Source organism: Uloborus diversus, chromosome 4 (assembly GCF_026930045.1).
Source record: "Uloborus diversus isolate 005 chromosome 4, Udiv.v.3.1, whole genome shotgun sequence".
NCBI lineage: Eukaryota > Metazoa > Arthropoda > Arachnida > Araneae > Uloboridae > Uloborus > Uloborus diversus.
The window spans coordinates 192,869,732-192,894,050 of record NC_072734.1 but is presented as its reverse complement, the minus strand read 5'-3'; the positions used below and the strand labels follow the sequence as shown (position 1 = coordinate 192,894,050).

Below are 24,319 nucleotides of genomic sequence, written 5' to 3'. Positions count from 1 at the left end.
AAGAAAGAAAATGCATTGAAATATGGCTCCAAATACTCTGTCAACAATATTAAAAGAGAAATTTCAAAAGCGGTACGAATCCATGAATCCGAATGTGCACCTTTCCTGAAGTGGAATTGGCTCTATTCAAGTGGTTCCAGACGTATCGAAATCAAGGTCATGCCATTCCTACAAGTGGGTCTTTGCTGCATGAGAAAGCAACGAATTTTGCTCTATTACTTTACTGAACATAGAAAATTTCCACATCAGTGCTGGATGGCTCGAGAAGTTAAAGACCAGACACAACTTCATCTTCAAAACTCTTCACGGAAAAACTGTGCATTGTGCTTTAAAAATTTTAAGTTCTGTAATTTTGTCTGATAGGTACACATTAATTAAAATATTAGATGGTTTTTAACATTAAAATGTCGAAAACCGAAACTAGCGAAAAGTTGAACTTTGGATAAGTCAAAGTTTTTTGTTGATCCCTTTAGATTCGAGTTATCAAGAATTGACTGTATATTTTTAAATCATACCAGGTTATAAAATAAAGGAGCATTAAAAGAGTGTCTGAGCTCAGATTCAGGAATTAATTTCAGTTAAAAGTAGTAGTATTATAGACAATTTTTCTTCTTTTTTTTTGTTGAATGTTGAAGCTATTGATTTTTAACTACATGCCCTCTGAGACTTTTAGAGGCCTTAACGTAGTATATAATTCAAAACTAAACACAAATCAGTTGTTGGCGATAAGAGCTATTTTATTCCATTTTGAAAAGTGGGAGAATGACTACATTGCCCTCCGACCTGAATTGTTTGACAAAGAAACATTTGACTTCCACTCTCAAAGAAAAAAGAAAAATTTAGCCACAGCTCAGCTTTTATAAGTAATACTAGCTGCATTGTCCGGTCTAACTTGAAAAGAATTGTTTCAAGTGACATATTTTAACCACCAGGCTTAAATAAAAGGAAAAAAAAAACATGCAAAATTTCCCTTCCAAACAATGACGACAGATATTAAAATACTTTTAAGAAATTAAAGGGAAAAAGATGGATTAAAAAAAGTGCAACTATGGAAACGCAAAATAAAATAAGTTTAAAGAATTGAAAAGAGAAAGATCAAAAGAATTAATGGATTCAAAAAGCGTAACCTTGGAAACGGGAAAATAAAATGGTTAACAACTTGGAGATAAGATTTTTCAAACTTGATTTAAAAAGGCTTGAAGCTTAATTTTTCGGCCAAAAGTCGAGATAGATCGGGAGGAAAAAATGTTGCTTTTTCCAATGGTGTCAAAAAGAAGACCATGGGATAATACCTTCACTTTTTTTACTGATTTATTTAATGAAGAAAGTAGTGCCTAAATTTCAATTAAGGCTAAAAAAATTCAAGCTGAAACCGCAAATTACTCCCACCGTAATGAAGTTAGAGCATTCAAACAAATTGCGCAGAATGCGAAAAATTTTACCCTTTCCAACGATATGTAATATTAATATTTGCAAGTAATTTGTAACCCCCATATTCAGGAATTTATGTGAAAATTTGAACAAAAAAGGAACTATTCAGCAAATTCTTTTTGAACCGATCTGCAAACCTTTTCTCGACTTACGGGAAGGAACTGAAAGTTTCAGCAAAATAGACCGGAAGTTCGAGTTTTGCGAGTTCAAACACACAGATACTTTTTGGAGACTTCATTTTATACTATGTAGAGCAGCTCATTTATTTCCAACAAAAATTCAAAAAGAACTTATGGTCACATAATATTTCACAGAAATACTAATAAAAACAACATAAGATACAATAAAAGCAGATTTATTTATAAAATTCCAAATATCAGGATTTTTTCAGTACATTTTTTACAAGTCCAGCACCTAAATATTTAAAGTCCTCCAAGATTGCCTCTACATCTGGAACAATCAAACCATCATTTGCCTGAACCGTTCGATAGGTGGCGTGGGACACCTGAAACATATAAAAATGCAATGAACAAAACATTTTACTACGTGCAATACGATAACAGTCCGGTTATGCCATCCAGAGACTGCAGTTTCATCCCCATTATGGACTCGTCAGTCATTCATAGGCAATAACCAAACTGGAAGCAAATGTCATCTCATTGAAGCTGAATGTACCAACCAACTGGTAGCTCAACCAGTGTTGTTCCCATAGGGTATACGCTCAAATGTTTTTTAGACAAGTAGCGTATAGCCTCATGCTTCATAAATTTTCATATTATGACATACTATGTATATGATCACATCCACATAGTGTGCGTAATGGATTACTGGGGGTATACCCTCAGAAAAATTGATGGGAACATCACTGGATGCAGCTCGTTGCCTATGGCACCCGAACGCAGTTCGAGCAGGAGAAAAATAAAAGTTTCTATTTTCAGAATTATTTTGTGAAAAACACTGTGCTTGAAATTAGTACAGTAAAACCTGTAAAGTTCACCACCTTTGTAAGTTGACCACCTGTCTATGTTGACCGCTTTTGTCAGGAACGGAATTAGTCCTATCTTATATAATGAAGGAAAACCTCTGTAACTTGACCACCTCTCTATCTTGACCACTAATGAACACCAAGTTTGGATTGGAGTATTGTAAAAAACCCGTTGTAAGTTGACCACTTGGTTTATTTTTTAAAATTTTATTCAGCAAATTATTATTATTTTTATTATTATTATTATTATTTTAAGCTTTCCAAGAATATTTCTGATGCCAGACCAGCATTTTACCAACTAAATGAAACAGCAGCATAACTAAACCTACTTTTGAGTTTAACCACATGGGAAAACTACTAAGAACCCTTTTATTCCCCAAACTTGTTTTTCTTCTGTTGTTAAGCGAAAAATTTGTAATTTTTGATTAGCTATAAAATTTTAGGAACTATTAATATAAAATTAGTAACTTTTCATAAACAATAAGGCTTTTTTTTTGATCAATTTACTGAAATTTTAAATTTGCACGACACATTATACGTCATTCTGGGAAAATAATCTCTAAAAATATTTGAATAACATCTTAAATTATTGTTTCAAAGTAATGCTAAACAATGAAAGTGAGTTGAACGGAAAGAGTAGGTGTCAATTGCAAGAATTACAAAAGGTGTCATGGTGCAAGAATTCAAAAAAAAAAAAAAAAAAAAAAATCATTACCCCTTTATAAGTTGACCACCTGTCTAAGTTGACCACCAAAGTACTGCACCGCAAGTGGTCAACTTACACAGGTTTCACTGTACCTTATTTTCCTGTATATTATCCACGGCAGCGTATAATCCGCGGTCCTGAAGGAAAAAAAAAACTTTGTATGATCTACGGATAATACGATGCAAAAAAAATGAAGTTAGACATTAGAGATGAGTTCAGGCTCATTTTCTAGAGCCCGGGCCCGCCCAAGCCCGAAAATTTGTAACCGAGCCAGTCCGAGCCCGAAGGAAACTTTCTTGTATCAAAAACTGAGCCTTCTACAGTCCGACATGATCTCTCTGTTAATGAAAAATGTTACGTCAAAAGTTCTTCATTAACAGAAGTTTCTAAATTTTCATAAAATGCTCCACTTCAAATGCATTACTGTATGACATATATTGCAATAGTCATCGCAAAAAACACTATAAATAAGCGTTAATTAATTAATTTTTTTTTTTTTTTTGGGGGGGGGGCAAATTTGACATTGATTGAACTGATTTACATGTTCCTTTCATTTTCTCACAGTAGGAAAATGTTTATTAGCTTTGAATTTGTATGGAGATTGGCGATTGACTATCTGTGCTCGAGCCCGAAACCTATTTTCGGTTCTAGAGTCCGAGCCCGCTTCAGGTCCGGGCTCGGGCTGAGCCCGTCTCATCTCTATTAGACATACAATTTTAGCGACTAAACTAAAAGCGTGAAGAGGTAATAATTTTTGAGGTATATTCAACATTAAAAAACAAAATAATCTAAAAAAATAAAGATTTCTTCTTGAAATTGTCATTATAGTACACAAATTACTTGAAGACAAAGAGTCAAACAAGGAGGAAACGGTCTAATTTTATGCAGAAGACTTCGTTTTTTACTCTATGTCGTTTATTTTACGTAGCCTGAATAGCGTAAGAAGAAACATTTAAGCTATGTAAAATAACTAACATACAGGCAGGGTTTATTTCTCTAATGGCGAATCCTGCTGGAAATATTTAGGTTCAATGCGTTGGTGTTGAGGAAAAAAAAAATGCACAGATTATCCACTGCAGCGTATAATCCACACCTCACTAATTTTACTTTTTAAACAGATAATCCGCAGATTATAGACAGGAAAATACGGTAATGTTGATTAGCTCTCGACGAGTCATTGTATGAATTTCATGCTTTCATAGGAAATTAAAACCTTTTTTTGCATTTGTAAGGGGGGAGGGGGGTAGAGGGTAAAACTAAGGACCGGCTCTATCAGTTCTGCGCCCTAGACGATATTGGCAAGTGCCGCCCCCTCCCATCGAATAACAATACTAATGTAAAATAATAATATTTTAATATAATAAAAATAATAGTAAAGTGTTTGCAACTACAGAGAGATTCTGGTTACATTCCAAACTGGGTTTTGCATATCCAAGCACAGCACTGATACACTTCAAATTATATTTTCATTAACATTTAAGTAGCACATCTTATGTCGCTGAAACAAATATTAATATTTTCAAATGATTTTTAAATCATGCAATTTGCCGCCTCTAAAAGTAAATTGAATTTATAGTTTAATTCTGAACTATGTTCTGCATATTCAAGCACTGGTACACTCTAAATTATTATTATTATTATTTTAAATTTTTTTTTTAGCATTAAAGCAGTGAAGCTTAGGATACTGAAACAAATATTCATACTTAAAAAAATAATAATTTCAAAGCTTGCCGCCCCTAAAATCTGCCCCCCTAGGTTGCCTACCCCAAGAGCCGGGCCTGGTGAAACTACAAATTACCGTTCCGGGTCTTACACATTCTAGATACGCTACTGCATATACGGCTTTTTTTTTTAATTGATCATGTTCACATTTCATCATAATTATTGGTTCTGCATACATTTGTGTTTCATGTAACGTTTTTTCAAATCATAGAACTTGGGTCAAATCAATTTTCCAAAAAATAATTTTTTAGGGAGTTCAAGCAACATTTTTCTGCGAGGTGTTTCCAGTTTAGTCTCTGCTATATCTTTCATGCTCATTAAACTCTTATGCATTTTTATACATTTTTACATAAAGTACATACTGTAAAAAACTGTTTAAAAAAATATTTTTAAAAAGAATGACAGAAAAGAAGAAATTTACTTTGAATTCCTTTGGTACAAATGCTGATTTTTTCCAAACAACTGCAATGAAATCACCACCATATGTATCATAGAGAAAGTATGCCAATTCACCAAAATTTGCCTGAAATAAACATAAACTTATATATATATTTGCTGAATTTTATGAGAATGCGAGACATGAAAGCACAGACGAAAAACCAAACCAAGGGTTTGTTTTTACGAATTATAAAGCTGAAAGTCTCTCTGTCCGGATCTCTCTCTGTCTGTCAGGATCTCTCTCTCTTATCCGGATGTCTGTCTGTCAGGACCTCTATGACACAGAGATTGCCTAGATCGTTCAGCCGATTTTCATGAAATTTGGCACAGAATTAGTTTGTAGCATGAGGGTGTGCACCTCGAAGCGATTTCTCGAAAATTTGATTTTGTTCTTTTTCTATTCCAACTTTAAGAACATTTCCCAGAGCAAAATTATAAGATGGACGAGTAAATTACCAAAATTATCATAACATGGAATCGTAACATGGGCACAAGCCAATTGGCGAGAAATTCACTATACATTATTTGTAAACATACAAGCGAACCAGAAGACCTTTTAATTTTTCTACTACGGGCAAAGCCGTGCGGGTACCACTAGTACATAATAAACCTGACACATCAGAAATATTATAGTTTGGAAATTGCAGTAAAATTTTTACAAATCCAAGTCTTCTGCACTTTGGGGTAAAAAAGCTAAAACGTAGGAATACCATGGGTTAAAATAGCCCAGGGGTAGCCCTGATGTTACTGGGGAAAACAAAGTGCTAAGGAATAAGGTACCTTTGTGTAAAGAAATAACCATTAAACAACATTGTAATTGAAGCACAAATATTGCTAGAAATTGTCTTCTTTAGGCCGATTTTTATTTTGAAAAGCTCACAATTTTTTGTGGTGAAAACAAGCAACAATAAAATTAAATATTTTATAAATCCCCAACTGAGCCTCAACTGTAGAATCAAGAGGGAAAATTGGAAATAATTTTAAAAGCCTTATATTATTAAAAATCAATGTCAAGTATTTTATTTGCTATTCAATAGAAACTGGCAACAGATAAAAATTTTAAATCATGGCGTTTCATTTCCTTGTCGGCCAACAATGAATTCGGTGATCAATCGCATGAATAAAGGCTTATCTGTTATTAAAATCTTCTTTAAAAAACGTTATAATTCGAATTCTATGAAACATGGAAGTTCCAAACACATTCTATGAGACGCGGGAAAAAATTTCTCTTTATTTTGGTATTAAGTTTAAAATTTTTTAACTATGTTTTCCTTGCAAAAATTGCGAAAAACCTTTTAGAGGTTTTTAATTAATATCTTTGTTAATGAATGTCATCCAAAGATGCAAACTAGCTAAGAACACTCTCAATCAACTCTCGTTTCGTACAAATTTTTTTTTTTCAAAATCGGTCCATCCGTTTAGGCGCTAGAGTGCCACTGACAGACACACAAATACACAGACACCTCAAACTTATAACCCCCTTCCTTTGTGTGTCGGGGGTAAAAAGGAGGGGTTTCTTAAAACCCTGAAACATATGTCTGCAACCTCTTTCAATGTTTGTGCTTCGATTACCTTGATATTTCATTGTTATAAGATAATACAGGAATGCTCCCTCCCCCAAGGATCTGAACCCCCTTCCAAGTGCAATAAAAAACCCCTCTAAAGTCATTCCTTCTTTTAAGGGATGCCTCATGAGTTGTAACAGGGCTGTCCAACTGCAAAGAGCCCACAGGCCAGAATTCTGGTCACTGATCACCTGGCGCCGCAGTTTGAAAAGTTGAACAATAACCTCTTACCTCTTATACAATAACAATTAATAGTAATCTTTACTACAGTAGAAGAAGCGATTTTTCGAAAATTCAATGTGGTTCTTTTTCTATTCGAATGTTAAGAACAAAATTTTCATAAGATGGACGAGTCAATTACGAAATTATCATAACGTGGAACCGTAACATGGGTACAAGCCAATTGGCGAGAAAATTCACCATACATTATTTGTAAATATACAGGCGAACCGAAAAACCTTTTAATTTTTCTATTACGGGCAAAGCCGTGCGGGTACCACTAGTTAATTATAAAACAATGAAACAGAAGGATTATAAAACAATTAGCTTACATTTTGATGGGAAAACTGAGGCCGATCCGCCTTCTTTACAAACTCAGGAATGTCAACATCAATGTATGTCAACATCGATGTGGGCCGCACAATATGTGTTGGCGGGCCGCCAATTGGACAGCCCTGAGTTTAATCAGCCCTGAGTTTAACCCATTCATGCCGGTTGGTACAAAAATATACCAACCGGGAAAAAAATTATAATTCGTCCTCACATGATGCTATCTCCCCAATAGCTGTACATTTTACATAGTAAATAATCACAAAAAGGAAAAAAAATATGTTTACTGTATCTTTGTTAAAAATGGTCGTAACAGTAGGCTTAAAACTTGAATAAATCATAACTCCAAAAGCATTCGTCTTCCGTCAAAAAGTAAAATGCAAGTTTTGCATGTATTTTAGTAATTTCAAAAAGGTTTAAAAATTGTACCATAATTGTAACAGTGTATTTTATTCAGATATACTTTTAAAACGTTGTTTTTATCTTTGTTTCGTGTTATGAATTCTCTTTTACTTTCAATGGTAGAAAATTGTACCAACCGGCGAATATGTAGTCACTGTCTTGCTTCGGGCAAATGAAGTGTTTAATCTAAAATTTGTACAAATAAGTGATATTTTTAAAAGATATTTTAAGTATTTTAGTAGTGTTGTTAATTTATTATGGACGTCATGGACGCAAAAAGCTGATAAGAGGAAATTTGATTAGATTTGAATATAAGCTGTGGGTGTTATTCTCGTAATACGGACTTTTATTTTTTTCGGTACCATATTGCATCACCTAGACGAATTGGTATAGCATAAAATATTAGTATTGGTATAGTACTTGTATAGTATATTGGTATAGTATGGAAAAATAATAAGAACCTAAGTACCAGAGGAAACGCATGCCATTATGGGCAATTTTTTACTTTTATTCCTGTACTAAATGATATTCTTTCAACTTATACATTGAAAGAGTATACAAATGTATGTTCCATTGGGTTCAAGAAATGAAATGAAGAAATACACACACAATCAACCAAGAACAGCATGTGGTAATGCTGCAATAAAGATGATGCTGTAAAATGGAACGGCAGTACTGCAGTAGCAATTACAAGCAATAAAGTATTCAGGACATGATGTGAATCAAGCAGTAAATGAGATGCTTTTGAGAAATATAATTTTATTATTCCAATATCGTAGTTATTGAAACACATAGCAAGTGCATCTGTCGGATAGACCTTTTTGATCCGTAGAAGAATACGGTATTAGAAATTGTTGCAAAAAAAAAAAAAAAAAAAAAAAAAAAAATGTGGAGGTCACTTTTTTTTTGGGGGGGGGGGGGGGCAATTTCTGCAAAGTGCTGTAAAAGAATGGCGAATGTTAAAAATATATTCAATTTGAAATTTTACTACATTTTTAGTATCGATTTTTTTCAAGTTCATATTTCATAAAATTTTATTTTACAAAATGAACACATTTCTTTTTTCTTTTGAAATAAATGAAATTGTAATTAGAAAACTCTTTTATGTAAGTGTAAGTAATATTCTACAATTATAAATAATTATAAGTGGTAATCAATGCAATTATTGCAATCAAACAATAAATGTAAAATTTGCAAACAAAATGTGCTCACACCATACAAACGCCGGTTGGTAGAAAAATCTACCATAAAAATAAAAATAGAAAATTTAACGGGAAAAATTAAATTTGTATATAATGCACTTACTAGACATAAAATAAATAAATACTAATAAAATTATCACAGTTTATTGTTTTTTTTCGAAACCGGCATTAATGGGTTAATCAGCCCTGGTGTAATCAGCCTTGGACAGCCTGAGATTTAATCAGCATAGCTCATGAGTATCATTACTTTACCTCCTCATGAGTTTGCTATTCTAATTCATTTTCAGAACTGTGGTCCAGCAAACAAATAAACGCACATTTAACTATCTCCATTTATTTTTGGTTGAACTTGGATGAGAATTGTGAGTTTGGCACATGAACTATTAAACATATATGAACAAACTACGTTGTTGCTGGAGGAGGCTAATTAACTAAATAAAGTAAAAACAAGCATCAAGAAAGAAAACAAAATCAATTTTTAAGTGTAACCCAAGAAAATGAAAAATATATCTAAATGATCAATGAAATAATAGATTAAATCTAACCTTTTTTGTTAAAAGTGTTACCAGCCTTTGCTCTTTTCTTTTGGAAAAAAGTAAATACGTTTTTAACCCACAAAATCTTTAAGTTGAATGAAACCATTCTATCACTCAGTTATCCATCTAAGCAATCAATGTTTAAGTTAACAGACTTTTTTAAAAATAATTTAATCAGCAATATTGCTCACACTTTTTATCTACAGACTATATTTTTGAGAGAATTTTTTTTCCTACTATTATTGATACTTGAGATTTAAAAAAAGTTTTGAATTTTTCAGGAGGTGCTAGAGCTAAATATTTTTTAACTTCAGAAAAAAACTTTTATACAATCTACTCAAATATAAAAGTTTTATTTGAAGTTTTTATAACCATTTGCAAAATTATTTAGGTTAGACTAAAAAAAAAAACATTGCACAGTTCAAAAACGTGGTATTTTCAAAGTTTTGTGAATCAAACTAAAATAAAACTTACTCTAAGCTCCTCCAGATAGATTTCAACAGGGTCATAATTTACAATGGGATATGCTTCATCTACCTCTGGTTTGTGAGGCTGCAGTTCAGGCAGAATGTCTGTGTCTTCAATATCAACGGCATAGCATAATTTAGGTATTTCAAATCTTTTCAAATAGATGACAACATCACAGAAGTCAATGGATGGCCTGAACACAGCCTGGGGTGGAAAAAAAGCATAATCAAAAATAAACTTGTAATGACAAAGAAATGGTTTCTTTCAAAGGAAAAAAAAAGGCAAAGGATGCAGTGAGAAGCAAAGGAATGTAAGTGGACATTTTCATGTTTTGAGTAAAACGTGCTTACAGATCAGATCCTAGGAAGACTTTCATTGAATTTTTTTTCTAAATCATGCTGTACAACAGCACCTACCAGGGCCACTAGTACCATCTCTTGCCCCAAAACAGAGGTGAGGTTCACCTACCATATGTACTATGGCAGTGGCGCAGCCAAGGGAGGGGTTTTGAGGTTAAAACCCCTCTCAGAATACAAGCATTCATTTCCTCCCTTAAAATAAAGGGAAAAATGCAGAGTATTTGAGCTTTTCCGAGCGGATTAGGTTTCAACAAAATATCTTACTGCTTTCAATGATCGGGAAGCAGTCAGAAATTACTTTTCAATTCTTAAATATAAAAGTTGTACTTTACTACGAGCAACCCACGTCCCCACTGGTATAAGATAGCTAAACAATAAAGCTCTACATGCTATCATGGTCCCTCAGCACTTCCATCGCTGCACAAACCTTTTTCAGGGACATCTAGAGAGAGAGAGAAAGCCTACGGCATCGGCGAAACCGTTATTAGCTAGCATCTGACATTCATAAAGACATGAATGTATTTGAGGAGGAGGAGGATTTAAAACACACAAAAAGTGGATATAAAATTAAAGTAAAACTAATAATAAAAATTATGTGATTTTTCCCACTTTCGTCGTTTCATAGTGACATCAATACGAATTATTAGTTGTTTTTAAGCAGTTACTTTGAATGAATAATTACGCTTTGTAAATGAATGGGAAAGAAAGCAATAATTTTCGATTTTGAAACCCACCCCCCGAAAATTTTTCTGGCTGCGCCCCTGTACTAGGCTGTTTCAAAAAAACTTTTTTTAGCTGGAGTCCAGGACATCCCCCACTCCCTATTTTTTTTTACTTACTGATTGTATAATGTTGTAAAAGTTTAAGCTTCTAACTCAAATTTTAAGAGGGTGCTCAATGACCCTTCCATTTAACATTAGCTGTAGTATAGAAAATGCCACAAATTTAGAAACATTTAATTTCACCAGCTGTTTCTTTGTAAATAATTATTTTATTGCAATGTTTACACATATTACTCATGTATGTTATGTATGAAAGTAGCGTTTTTTCATTTCAATGGATTTTTCTAATCCCCCTCCCCATACGTATGAAGTTTGGGGGAGGGGGTTGAGCACCCTCTTTCAATTGAAATAGGAAGCTAAAACTCTTCCAGTATATTGCTATCCACAAGTCTAAAAATATTGAGGGGTGTCACATTATCTAGGAGAATTTTTTTTTACATGTTTTTTTGAACCACCCTAATGTGTAATGGTTGTCTCCAAATTTTTAATTTTGTCACTTACATCCCTTTGCTTCTCATTGCCTCAAATGCAAAAGATGCATTATAGAAATCACAACGATGAAAATGACCCAGTTTTACGAAGATTCCACTTCAGCTAAGACATAATTATGAGAACAGTAAAAATAAATTAGTTATGCAGTAAAACCTGTCTACAACGATACTGTTGGGACCTAAAAAAAATATCGTAACAGACAGGTTATCGTTACAGACCGTTTGGTCATTCATGCTGACATTTTGCTGGGGCCAAAAAAAAAAATATTGCTATAGACAGGTTATCGTTATAGACAGTATCGTTATACACAGGTTTCACTGTATCACATGCAATATACTGAGAACCTAGTTATGGCATCCAGAGATAGCAGTTTCGTAATTATTACGGATTCATCAGTCTGGAACAGACAATAATCGACCCAGAGCCAGATGTCTTTAGTTGAAGCTATGAGTGCCAACAGGAGGCGAGTGGGGCTTATAAGTGCAAGGGCAAATTTTTTTTAAGGAAGTTGAAGACTATTTTAGGCTATCTTGAGTGACAAGGAGGGAGTGGAGGGGGGGGGGGGTAGGGTGCATCATACGCCCCGTCAATTTTTTTTTCGTTTACAAACGCTTTGTCCCTAAGCTATTTTTATTCTACATACAAAATTAATAATTTGTGTGAAATTTTTCCCACTTTGAACAATATTTATGTGTGCCACCTGACAATTGAAAGTTACGAAAACTCAGAATAATAACAAATTAAGCAATTTTTTATATTTATTAATTTACTGAGAGAATTATTTGATTTACTGAAGCAAATTTACAGTATATTTCGTAATATTACTTTGATAAATATTAAAGTTCGGTTTAAAAGTTAGTTTTTAATCATTTTTCCTCTTTTTGCGAAGATTTGAGAGTTGTTTTCGATCATGCTCAACTGCTTGTAATGCATTCTGGTAATGATCTTCTGTTTTGGCTGACATTAAAAAGTCATTGGTCAGCTTTATTCCTCGCTCAGCACAATCGTTTACTACACTGATTCCTTTCAAATTAGTCTTTGAAGTCTGACAGGAAATACAATTTGACCACTGTTTAACATCTTCCACCATGAATTCTGAATCTAACTTCAAAACTAAAAAATAAAAACCAGGAATCAATGCCAACAAAATCAGACAGTGTTATACCAAATTTGTGTTTTGGATTAGAAAGATTAGCTCGTCTAATACTAACATACTGTCAGCAAGATCATGTCGGTCTGCTTCAGGCAATTTATCACTCCATAGTGCTAGAGGTAGTTTCTTCTGTCAGATACCAAAGGTGATTTTTAAAAGCATTAATTGGACTTCCAGAAGTTTCTGAATTAATAATACTGTATTTTATAAGCAAATGAAAGAATTGCAAGTCATTCCAAGGTGCATAAAAGACAGAAGTGCATGTCATCCACCATGAACTATGTACCAAAGTGATGAAATTAACAAAGTTTCTAAATTCTAAAACTTTTTGATGTGTAGTTATTGTTGCAGTTGATTGTTCTTGGATTTGATGTTGAAATAAGCAAATTTTGATTGAATAAATTAATTTTTCCATCCATCGTGCTTTGTGTAAAGCTCCTGGGCGTTTAAAGTTGGCTGCAGTTATCTCATTTGGATCGGTTACTGAGAATAAAAGACAAAGTTGAACAAATTCTAAGTAATCACCTCTGCAAAACAACATTTGATTTAGCTAATTTGATAACATTGTTTCAGCACTCGTCAATTAATCTTTTTGCGGACTCACTGAATGAACTGTCATCAAATTTGGATGAATTTATAGGTATATTAGCGGTATATCTTTCTTCCACAAACTGCAGTAATGTGTAATGTAAATATGTCTGGTGACTTCAATGCTTCAATTTTTAAATTGTCAAACACATGTGACAATATAATTTCTCCAATGTGGTACGCAAGCTGATCACAGTAGCGCTTTACCCAAACGCTCTTAAATAGCTACACATGCTGCAGTTATATGTCCTGTATTAGAAGCAGTTGTGTCAAATGACACATTAACTATTGAGTCCGAACAGTTCCATGAAGTTAGCAAATTAGTTGTTAAATTAGCAATGATATCGCCGTTTTTCTTTTTTCTTTTTTTGTCTGTTCCTGGTGGATATGCTGGTACAACAAGAAGCTTAACTTCATACGAATTACCCACTATAACTGCAAGCTTTTCTTCTGCAATATTTTGATTTGTTAAAGTTGGTAAGAGCTCAGAATGCCAGTGCAAAGTTGCCAAATCATAAGCATTTCATTGATCTTTACAAACTTTGGCAATATCTCTGACACTTGATCGTCTTGCTCTGTCTGTTGTTGCATATGATGCTGAAATTTTGGATGAATCACCATCAGCTTCTGCTATTAAAACTTTAGTGTATGAAGCTTGCTGTGCTAGTGTCATTTTTAAACGTGTTGCTAATGATATAACATCAGGTCGTTTTATAATATCATGTGGAATAAAAGCATATGTACCAGTTCGTACTGTACGAGGATGATTTCTGGTATGAGCATTTTAAATCTAATCTCTCGGATCTGTCTCATCACTTGCCTCACTTACATCACTATTTTCATCTCTTTCAATTTCATCAATAATAGCTGAATTAAAACTTGTATTAATGTTGCTTGTTTCCTTGACTATTTTTTCATAAAATGCTGCTTTTGATATTTCACACATTTCCCGACGCTCAATTTTTTTGCTGTAATATTTTATCATGTGAACCAAAGGTTGCTAGACGATCACTTTTCATTGATTGAAGAAGAGCTAAATCTTCTGAATTTTTTATAAGGCATTCTACACTTTTAAGTCATAATGAAAATGTTTTAGATAATTCTTCTTCCATTTTCTTTACTTTATTAATAGAATTCATTGTATTTCTTCTTTGAAGAGGAATTGCTTTTAATTTTGTGTTGTCTTCATGAAGTTTTTGTATTTTCTCACAGGATTTACGTTCAGTAATCAGGAATGTTTGCTTTTGCATTGAAATCAGATATTTTTGACAAGACAAGTTTTGAAGACTCCCATTTGGTAAGATTCCGATCGGCATCTTTCTCAAAATGATACATCAAGCAACGAAGCACTTGCAAGCTAGTGGGTAAACATGAACCCTTAAATTCTGAGTTCTCTTGAGTTATTCCACTTCCAAGTCCAAATACCGTTAAAGATTGTCTGGTTTTGACTTTTACCTTTTGTACAGATGAACAAGGCTTTGTTTGTGGAGAAAATGTCACTAATTCAACAGGAACTAATTCAGCTAATTCACTCATGTTTATTAAAAGTTTTCAAAATATGTTACTCTCAAAAATTCATGCACCTTATGAAATAAAATAGAATATATAAACTTATTTAAGTAATTTACAACACATATGCATAGAATAATAAGAAGAAAACTTAAAGAACTAGCATTAGTAGTTATATGGGAGAAGAAAACGGTAGAAAGTTGAAAACAAATAGTGAACCTGAACTGTTACAGTTACAAAATATGTTATGGAAAGTTACTGAAAAAATGGTAACAATTAAAGTTAACACAGGTACAATGTAAATTAAATAATTTAAAAATTATTTACCAGTATTGCACTTTGAGTCACTTTTTATTGTTATAATTGTTCATTTACCTTAAAAAAGAAACTTCTTGCTTGAGGTGGGATACCTAAATTAATTTTGATTTTCATAAAAATTCACAGGAATACTATCTAGTGGTATGAGAACATTTTTAAATTAGGGACAAAACAATTTTAGAATAGTTGGGCAAATGATGCACCCTAGGGGGGGGGGGGGCTTCTCATGTTCTCTCGGGTAAATGTTTTGGAATTGTAGTTTTAAAAACGCCTTTTAGTAGAATTTTGTCAATGTTTGGGGAATGGAGAGGAGTTTCCAGGGTTGTCCCCATAATGTTTTTTAAAAATAAAGTCTAATAAATAATAATAATAAAAACAAACTGTAAATTTTGACTGTCTTTGGTAACGGAAGTGTAAGGAAGGCTATTCCCGGAAAAAAATCCTAAACTAATCTCTTAAAGACGCAAATTAAAGCAATCTTTAGAAAATAAAAAACAAGGTGTTTGGGGTTCTCTTCCAGAAAATTTTCAAAGTTTAAAACATTTTTTAAAACGCTACTTCCGACTTTTTTTTGACTTAAGAAGGAACAAAAGGGTTTGGAGTTTGTTTTTTTTTTTTTTTTTTTTCTGAATTGATGAAAGCCTATATAAGAACTCAGTCTTGAACTTCCTTTAAGGGGACTTCAGAAAAAGATCTCCGGATTTTTTTTTCTAAACTGGAGTTTTAAAAACGCAGTTTTACACTATTAAGGGGGATTCTCTTCCTGAATTTTTTTTTCATCAAAATGGAGTCATTGTAATGCAAATTTAGGTCATCTTTAAATTTAAAGGAAGGAGGATGTGATCTCGGGGATTCCTCACCCAAAAGTTTCAAAATTGAAGTTTTAAAACTGAAATTTTAAACAATGTTTGGTGAGGTTTATGTTCCGGTAATCTCACACTGAATGTTTTGAAATTGAAATTTTAATGTTGAGGCAATCTTTGATGATGATGAAAAAAGGGCGGGGGAGGGGAAGGGTCGCCCCCCCCCCCCCCCAAGTTGCTGCCACTGATTGCCAACAAACTGGTATTCAAACAAAATTTGAATAATTGCTGGTATTAAGGTTCATACTCTTCCAGACAAAATGAATTTCAGGAGTTTTCAGGAGTAAAAAGCACAATTTTCAGGAGTAATAACATGATTTATTTAATATATAGTACTTCGCATATTATGTATTTGTAGTATATTTAGCATTAAACAATACTAAATATAAAATAGCAATAGCACTACTAATTAGCAATAAAGAAAATACGCTTAATAACTGTTAACACAAAACCAAGGACATGCTCTTGGTTGGTTCTCTAGTGGCAGTTACGATCAGTATATGTAATGGTAATGTTCGAACGGAGTAACCTGTCCATTGGTTCGAACACACCCCATGTCTTCGCGAAAAGCACTGGGTGCTCTGTATAAAACAAGATTTTTGATTGGCTCTAGCTGCAGCAGCCTTCAATATGGCTGCCTAACAACATGGAATTAAAATTAGCGATTGTTAAAGTTTTATTTTGAGATTGACGAAGCACTTTTACAAGTAAAAATTATTTTCAGGAGGAGAGGGGGGAATCAGGAGGTTAAAACGAAAATTCAGGATTTTTAAGGGCCCTTAGAGGAAAAAATTAAATTTCAGGAGTTTTTCAGGATTTTTAGGAGGAGCACGAACCCTGTAGTATGCCAATTTATTTTTGTTTGCACTCACAGCTTCCATGAGATGACTCCAATTTGGTTATTGCCTGTTCCCAACTGAAGAGTCCATAACAAGCACAAAACTGCCGCTTCTGTATGTCATAGCCAGGCTGATGGTGCCTTATATGCAGAGCTGCCTTAGCTCCAGGTTAAGGCAGTAACTTCTTACTGCTTATCAATTATATATTAATATATTAATAATATCCCACCCCGGTGAAAAGCGAAATACAAGTCAAGATTAGCGAAAAATGTACTATTTAATTGATTTTAAACCTAAATTTACGGATCTTTCTTTCCCCAAAACTCACAAAAAGTTTTCTCAAATAACTGGTGAGTGGTGGCCTAAAACAATATAAACTATTAGAACACATCATTAAAAAGATCATATCATAATTTTCTTGCACGTATTATAGTATTAGGGATTGGAATCACCTAAAACTACTATTACACAACACCTTGATTTTCTCCAATGTCCTTTTCTTGGACTGTATTCCTTTCTGTGCCGGGGTGTGATATGTTAAGTATATCTTAAATTTGTGTTAAGATTATAACAACTTTGCTTAAGTAATAAAAATTAGTTAAAAATGTAAAAGGTCAAATTAAAATCACAATAATACAAGACTCTAACTACACTCTTCACACGTTGAAAAGTGGAAGCAAAATGTATTAATCTTTCTAACAGCAACGTAGACGGAAGCACCTAACAGTTAAGTAGCTTTACACATTGAAACATGCCATGGTTCCAAGGGCGCCCATATGGGGGGGGGGGGGGGGTCAAATGATGTCTCAAGCTCTCCCCCTGCCACTTTCAAATTAGAACTTCCTTGCTTTTAGTACTTTTTTCATTGCAAAAATGTAAAAACATTTTTTCTGTACCAATTAATGAATAAGTTATTAAAAATGTCAAATTTTAATAACTCTGTACTGAAATCGGTTTCTATATAAGGAAAATATCTGAACCCCCCCCCTTACAATTTTGCATACGGGCGCCCTTGCATTGTCTTTACTAATAATAAAGCAGAAAGTCTCTCTGTCCGGAGGATGTCTGGATGTCTGTAGGATGTCTGTGACGCGCATAGCGCCTAGACCGTTCGGCCGATTTTCATGAAATTTGGCACAAAGTTAGTATGTAGCATGCGGATGTGCACCTCGAAGCGATTTTTCGAAAATTCGATGTGGTTTTTTTTAATTCAAATTTTAAGAAAAAAAAAACTATCATAAATTACGAAATTATCATAACGTGGAATCGTAACATGGGCACAAGCCAATGGGTGAGATACGAAATTATCATAAAGTGGAACTGTAATGTCGGAACAAGCCAATTGTTGAGAAAATTCACCATACATTATTTGTAAATATATACAAGCGAACCAAAAGACCTTTAATTTTTCTATTACGGGCGAAGCCGTGCGGGTGCCACTAGTTCTAAATAAATGAAACTAATAATGTAAGAAGCAAACATTTTCAAACCTTAAAATCAACACTTTTGTCAAAACTGTACATAGCGCTTTCTATCATTTCCAAACTAGTGGCAGCCAAAAGGGAAATGCGCTTTAAAGACTGCTTCTGCGGCCCATTTTTAGTCCAAAGGTTTCCCTTTTCGTCGACAGGAGTCACCACAACCATAGCCGGAAGTGTGGGGCGAAGAGCACCGAAGGAAGAATGGATCTCTCGAATTTTTTCACCTGAAATTGAATGCAAACAATTACTTTGTAGGCATAATCAAAATTAATCTGAAATATAATCTAAAATATAATGATTTCTTCTTGAAATCATGATTATAGTACGCTAATTACTTGAAAAACAGAGTCAAGACAAAGGAGCAAACGGTCTAATCTTGTGCAAATGGCTTCCTAATTCACTGTATTCTTGTTTATTTTACATGACCTGAATCGCGTAAGAGGAACGTTCATGCAATGCAAAATAACCAACATACAGACAGGCAGCGAGGAGGAACATGCAAGCTTTGTAAAATAAACAACATTCAGTCGGCGTACAGTCTCTATCGGTGAAACCTGCTGTAAATATTGAGGTTCAATGCGTTCGTGTTAAGGGAAAAAAAAAAAAGATAATCCGCAGCAGTGTATAATCTGCACCTCATGAACTTTGCCTTTTTAACAGATAATACGCGGATTATATGCAAGAAAATAAAGTACAAAAAAAAATGAATAAATTGGTAAAAATTAATTCAATTTTTTATAAGTAGCATTCTACTGTTATTTTATCATTAATCAAATAATGAATATTTTAAATGAAAGGACATCTTTAACGATATTTCATCCTGTTCGACTAAAACCGACTTCTCTTAAATTTTATGTAGGGCTCCACATAACTATATTGACTAATTTTTGCTTTATTGAATCAACACTATTCGGAACAAATTTAATTCATATAATTGGCGGTCACTGTAGTGGAAAAATAGTTTAATATTCAAGCATATAAATAAAGTGCCCTCCATTTATTAAAATCACATTCGTTCCGAGGATAATTGATTTTATAAAGCGGCTGATTTTATAACCTGCACACTAACATTTAAAAAATGGAAGACTGAAGTTTCAATACTCTGAAAACGAAACGAATCACTTCATTCATTTTTGTTTTATTTCAAATACAGTTGTTATCTTAACTAAACATGAGGAACATGTTTTTATATTTGCACAAGGGCATTTAAATATTGGTGTATTGTGTTTGGTTAACAGAACTGGAGAGCAAAGATTAAATATCGTTTGAGAATTAACAAAGTGTTTTGTAATGTTCAACATCATATTTTCCTCTTTGCTCTAGTGTATCGTAAATCAGCAAGTGCTTTTCTGACCTATTAAAGATGCAAATTTGGCACCGAGATTTCCTCATCTTCTGAGACCGATTCCTTCACTTCTTGGAGCTTACTTATCAATTTTTTACGTATGGTGTCCAAAAGTTTGATTTCATAAAACGACGAAATGTTTTGGTATTGCAATGATTCTGTTCTTCCAGATTTGATTTCATAATCCAGTGATTTTATTAGTGGTGGGTACTGTACTTCGTTTAAAAGAATATTAAAAACACAAATAAATTACATGAAATACACCGCTAGCTCAGTCCTTTTAGCCGAGGACTGCAGTTTCGAGCTTATTAGCACTCGTCAGCCCGGCATAGGAAAGTGACTGTGCTGGAGGTGGAAAACCTCTTAAGGAAGCCAAGAGTGCCAAACAAACTGGTAGCTAATACAGAATTAGCACTGACCAGACGAGTGACTGAAGCAATGGTTCGGTTCAGCTCGAAGATTGAAGGCAAGGTATGGTAATTTCAGTAAGTTACCGCCCACTTACTGAACTTACTAATTTACTGAAATTACCATGCCTTGCCTTTAATCTTCGAGTTGAACTAAACCGCTGCTTCGGTCACTCGTCTGATCAGTGCTAATTCCATATTAGCTACCAGTTTGTTTGGCACTCTTGACTTCCTTAAGAAGTTTTCCACCTCCAGCACAGTCACTTTCCTATGCTGGGCTGATGAGTGCTAACAAGCACGAAACTGCAGTCCTCGGCTGGAATTGACTGAGCTGGCGGTGTATTCAGGGGTGATTGTGGGTTCATCAAAAAATACCTGAAAGTTTCAAAGCGAGAAGGGGGGGGGGGGGTAATCTTTGGCCCCTATTACTTAAGTGCACCTATGCCATAGCATTAAATAGTTCAATAGTCAGAGTCAAAATAGTGTGTGTACATTTGATTAAAATTTTAATGGGTTACAAAGTTACGTTTGAGCTGGTGTTATACAAAATCATCTTAACATTTGTCCATCTTACGGGATAGGTGTCCATCTTAAGGCTCTTGCAGGTATATTTGATGAGTACTATATAATTTTTAAAAAATTGCGGAGGTACGTAGATAAAAGCATAACAAAAAAAACATAATTCCGGTATTTTCGGACATAAAAATACCGGAAATACGTCCGAATATACCGAAAATTTGTAAAATACCGGAACACAATCACCCTTGGGTGTATTTCATGTATTTCTACCTTAGCCCTGTTCACTGACAAATAAATTGTTTTTCAATCACTTGAGATTTTTATTTTCAATTATAGTTCGTTTAAAATGTTTTTCTTTTTTTGCAATGTTTTAATAATTTTCCTACAAAATTTCTCAAATGCCTAATCATTGAAATTTAGTGAATTGCCACCTATTATAAACTAGAAAGTCGCCGGTCATGGTAAGACGAGTGAAAATTTACTTCTACATTTGAACGCAGTAATTGCATGTTTGCCGATATTTTGGTACTTTAAGTTTTAATCCAGTGGATTAATCCTTAACTCCAGTAGATAGCGGTCATTGTTGACTATTTTTACGTTTCTTCATTCTCCTGAAATGAGTCTTACCAGTAAAACAGTTAAGTGACCAGATCGAGTTCAGCCTTGTCACAATAAAGTCTTTCCCTGCATGTTAAACTCTACCAAATTATATTATCAAATTATCATGCTGTGGCGCGAGTTTCATTTTTGAAACACGTGGATCACTCTATCATCGGCTATTATTTATATGAGAATAGAAAGTCGCCCGTCAAGGTATGACGGGTGAAAATTGCTTCTACATTTGAACGAAACCATTGCCTGCTTGGTGGTATTCAACCCTAACTCCAAAGGATTAATCCTAAACTCTAGTAGCAGGGTTGCCACTCAATTTTGAAAAAAAAAATTCCCTGTATTTTCCCTGTATGAAAATAAAACATTACAAACGCACTGATTATTTGGAAAAGAACATTAATATCTTGATAATTTCACCACAGGGTAAAAAAACTAAACACAAATTTCTAAATAAATAAGAATTCATAATAACTGAAATAATAGCATGGTGGTTAAATATATTCAACTTTTTATTCAAAAAAAAAAAAAAAACTTATCTTAGCCATGGACCTAAAAGTGTATAAGTGACCCAGAACAATGATTATGACGACTCATTTCATACACTCTAAATTATTATGAAATTCAAGATTCTATTTTTATGATAAATATTTTAATATCTACTTTTTAAAAAAAACTTTCAAGCAAAATTACCATTTTTTATTTTACTTTATTTCTGAACTTGATTAATATTCTCATTATAATTATTACTATTTATTTAATTTTTGGTAGTTTATATATATTTGGGAATTAATTTTGTAACTTTAATTTAAGAAGGAAAAAAAATTCCCTGCATTTTCCAGGTTTTTGAGGAAATTTTCGAAATTCCCTGGATTTTCCCTGTTTATTTGTTGATTTTTGAATTCCCTGTGTTTTCCCTGTTTCTTCAGGTTTCCCTGTGGCGTGGCAACCCTGAGTAGGTAGCGTTAATTGCTTTCGTTTCTTCATTCCCCAGAAATGATAGTCTTACTAGTAAAACAGTTAAGTGACCGGATCGAGTTCAGCCTTGTCACAATAAAGAATTTCCCTGCATGTCAAACATTACCAAATCATATTATCAAATTATCGTGACGTGGTGCGAGTTTCATTGTTGAAACACGGGGGTTACTTTATCATTGGCTATTATTTATATGAGGATATGGTGGAATCAATGCAACTAGCGCGAATATTAGGTCACGCCGGGAAATGCAATATTTCACACTCACCTTCCAATTCATCGTTGAGGTTCACAATTAAGGGGCACCCTTCCCAGTCATGAGAGGCAAGCAAAGAAAGGAACCTCAAAAAGGCCACTTGTGGTACACTGAAAATGAAATTTCAATTGTGAAAGTGATTTTGCTATTACCTCCAGTGATATGAATGCATTTTTTCTTCACTTTTTATAATAAATACTTACAATACACACTACATTACTAAAGCATTTTTACAATAAAGGCATATATTTAAGAGTACGGTACACACTCGGGTAACATTTATTTTTCTTACATTATAATCAAATTTCAACCGACCAATTTAAACAGCACTAAAATTTAAAAAATAAATATTTCTTTTAAACAACAACATCTATATAAATAAAACAAAGAATATATGTGTATGTATACATGCGTGTATGTTCCCTATACAAATCCAGTTTTCGTCGAATCTGGACTAAATTTGGCAGGGAGGTACTTGGCACCAGAGAAGGAACATAGGGGGGTTTTCTAACGCTGAAAAAGAACCAAACCGTTCAAATTTTAATTTTAAGACTCGAAAATGGTATTAAATGGCTTTTTCTACCCGATATAATTATTCAACCAGTTCAATTTTGGCGCCATTCGAAAGCCTGCAAAAAATAACCCATGAGGTTCATCATTTCCTTCGAATTTCAAAACAAAAAGGCTGTAAAATCACCAGGAAAAAATCAAAAAGCATCATTAAGCTTAATGGAATAGCAATTTTATGTCGAAAATTTATCGTTTGTGCTTCTTTTTTTTTTTTTTTTTCAAGGATTTTAGTTGTATGTATAGAGTGTTGCGTATTATTTATTCAGGAATTTTTGCTTTGACGTTTTCGTTCTTTGACAATGACTATTCTGATGGGAAATTTTAGATTTTTTTTCTCTAATTGAAACCTGATTGTTGACACGTGTCACTTGACAAACTGTTTTTTTAGAGGTAGACCCTGCAAAGCAGCTAGAAAATAAATGAAATAAATAGAACTATTTTACTGCTGCATCTTTTTTGATTTATAGTCTCCTAAATTTTGTTTACGTTTTATCATCAATTCTAAACAAAATTTAGAATTAGAATGGCTGAAAAATCAATTTTGGTCACACATGCCCATAAATGAAACTCAAATTTACTTGAATAATTATAATCTTGAAAGGATCTTAAATATCTTAATTATTGGCAAAAAATACTTGTATAAGATACAAAGCTAAGGAATAAGAAAAGCTATGAAAAAAAGCCAAGAAATGAATATGTACCAGTAAAACTTTTATCTGATGAGAAACAGCAATCAGGTCCTTAAGAAAGAAACCCTTTAAAAACTTAAATGCAAAGAAAATTGCATTTTTTTCCACTTTGAATATTTTTTTCCAAATTAAAAAAAAACTTACGTTTGGAAAAAATGAGAAAGGAGTTCTTAAAAGATGCAATTTTGAGAATCCGCTGATGGTGTTCACGGAGTATAGATTACCAACTTGATATTGGTAACCTACATTCCAGAGAAACCTGTCTAATATTGGTCATTTACCTTTGTAGTACATATGCAGTATACTCTCAATATCAGGAAGTCGAAGGGAATGTAAAAAAAAAAAAAGAGATAACAAGGTCATAATAATAATAAAATAATATTCTAAAAATTAGTCACGACAGTTAAAAACAAGTGGAAACATATAATGAGAGTTGAAAAAAGTCCTAATATGTACAATAACAAAAATGTTAACTAAACTCATCGAAGATTTGGATTACCAAGTTGCAGAATGTTTTCAAACGAGTTTTGAGCGGCTTGGAACAAACAAAGTTGGACAAA

The 24,319-nt window shown here is 33.4% G+C and overlaps 1 protein-coding gene across 1 annotated transcript in view; it reads right to left on the bottom strand.

Moving 5' to 3' along the window:
- Positions 1-1,770: 1,770 nt before the first annotated feature.
- LOC129220192 (nucleolar protein 6-like) overlaps positions 1,771-24,319 on the bottom strand; it is a 75,271-nt gene continuing 52,722 nt past the window's right edge. The window contains exons 19-23 of the mRNA XM_054854555.1: positions 22,513-22,610; positions 18,398-18,612; positions 10,011-10,208; positions 5,266-5,367; positions 1,771-1,936 (exon numbers count right to left, since the gene is read on the bottom strand). Coding sequence (XP_054710530.1) covers positions 1,808-1,936; positions 5,266-5,367; positions 10,011-10,208; positions 18,398-18,612; positions 22,513-22,610 — 742 coding nt within the window. The 3' untranslated portion in view covers positions 1,771-1,807. The remainder of the gene's footprint in view (positions 1,937-5,265; positions 5,368-10,010; positions 10,209-18,397; positions 18,613-22,512; positions 22,611-24,319) is intronic.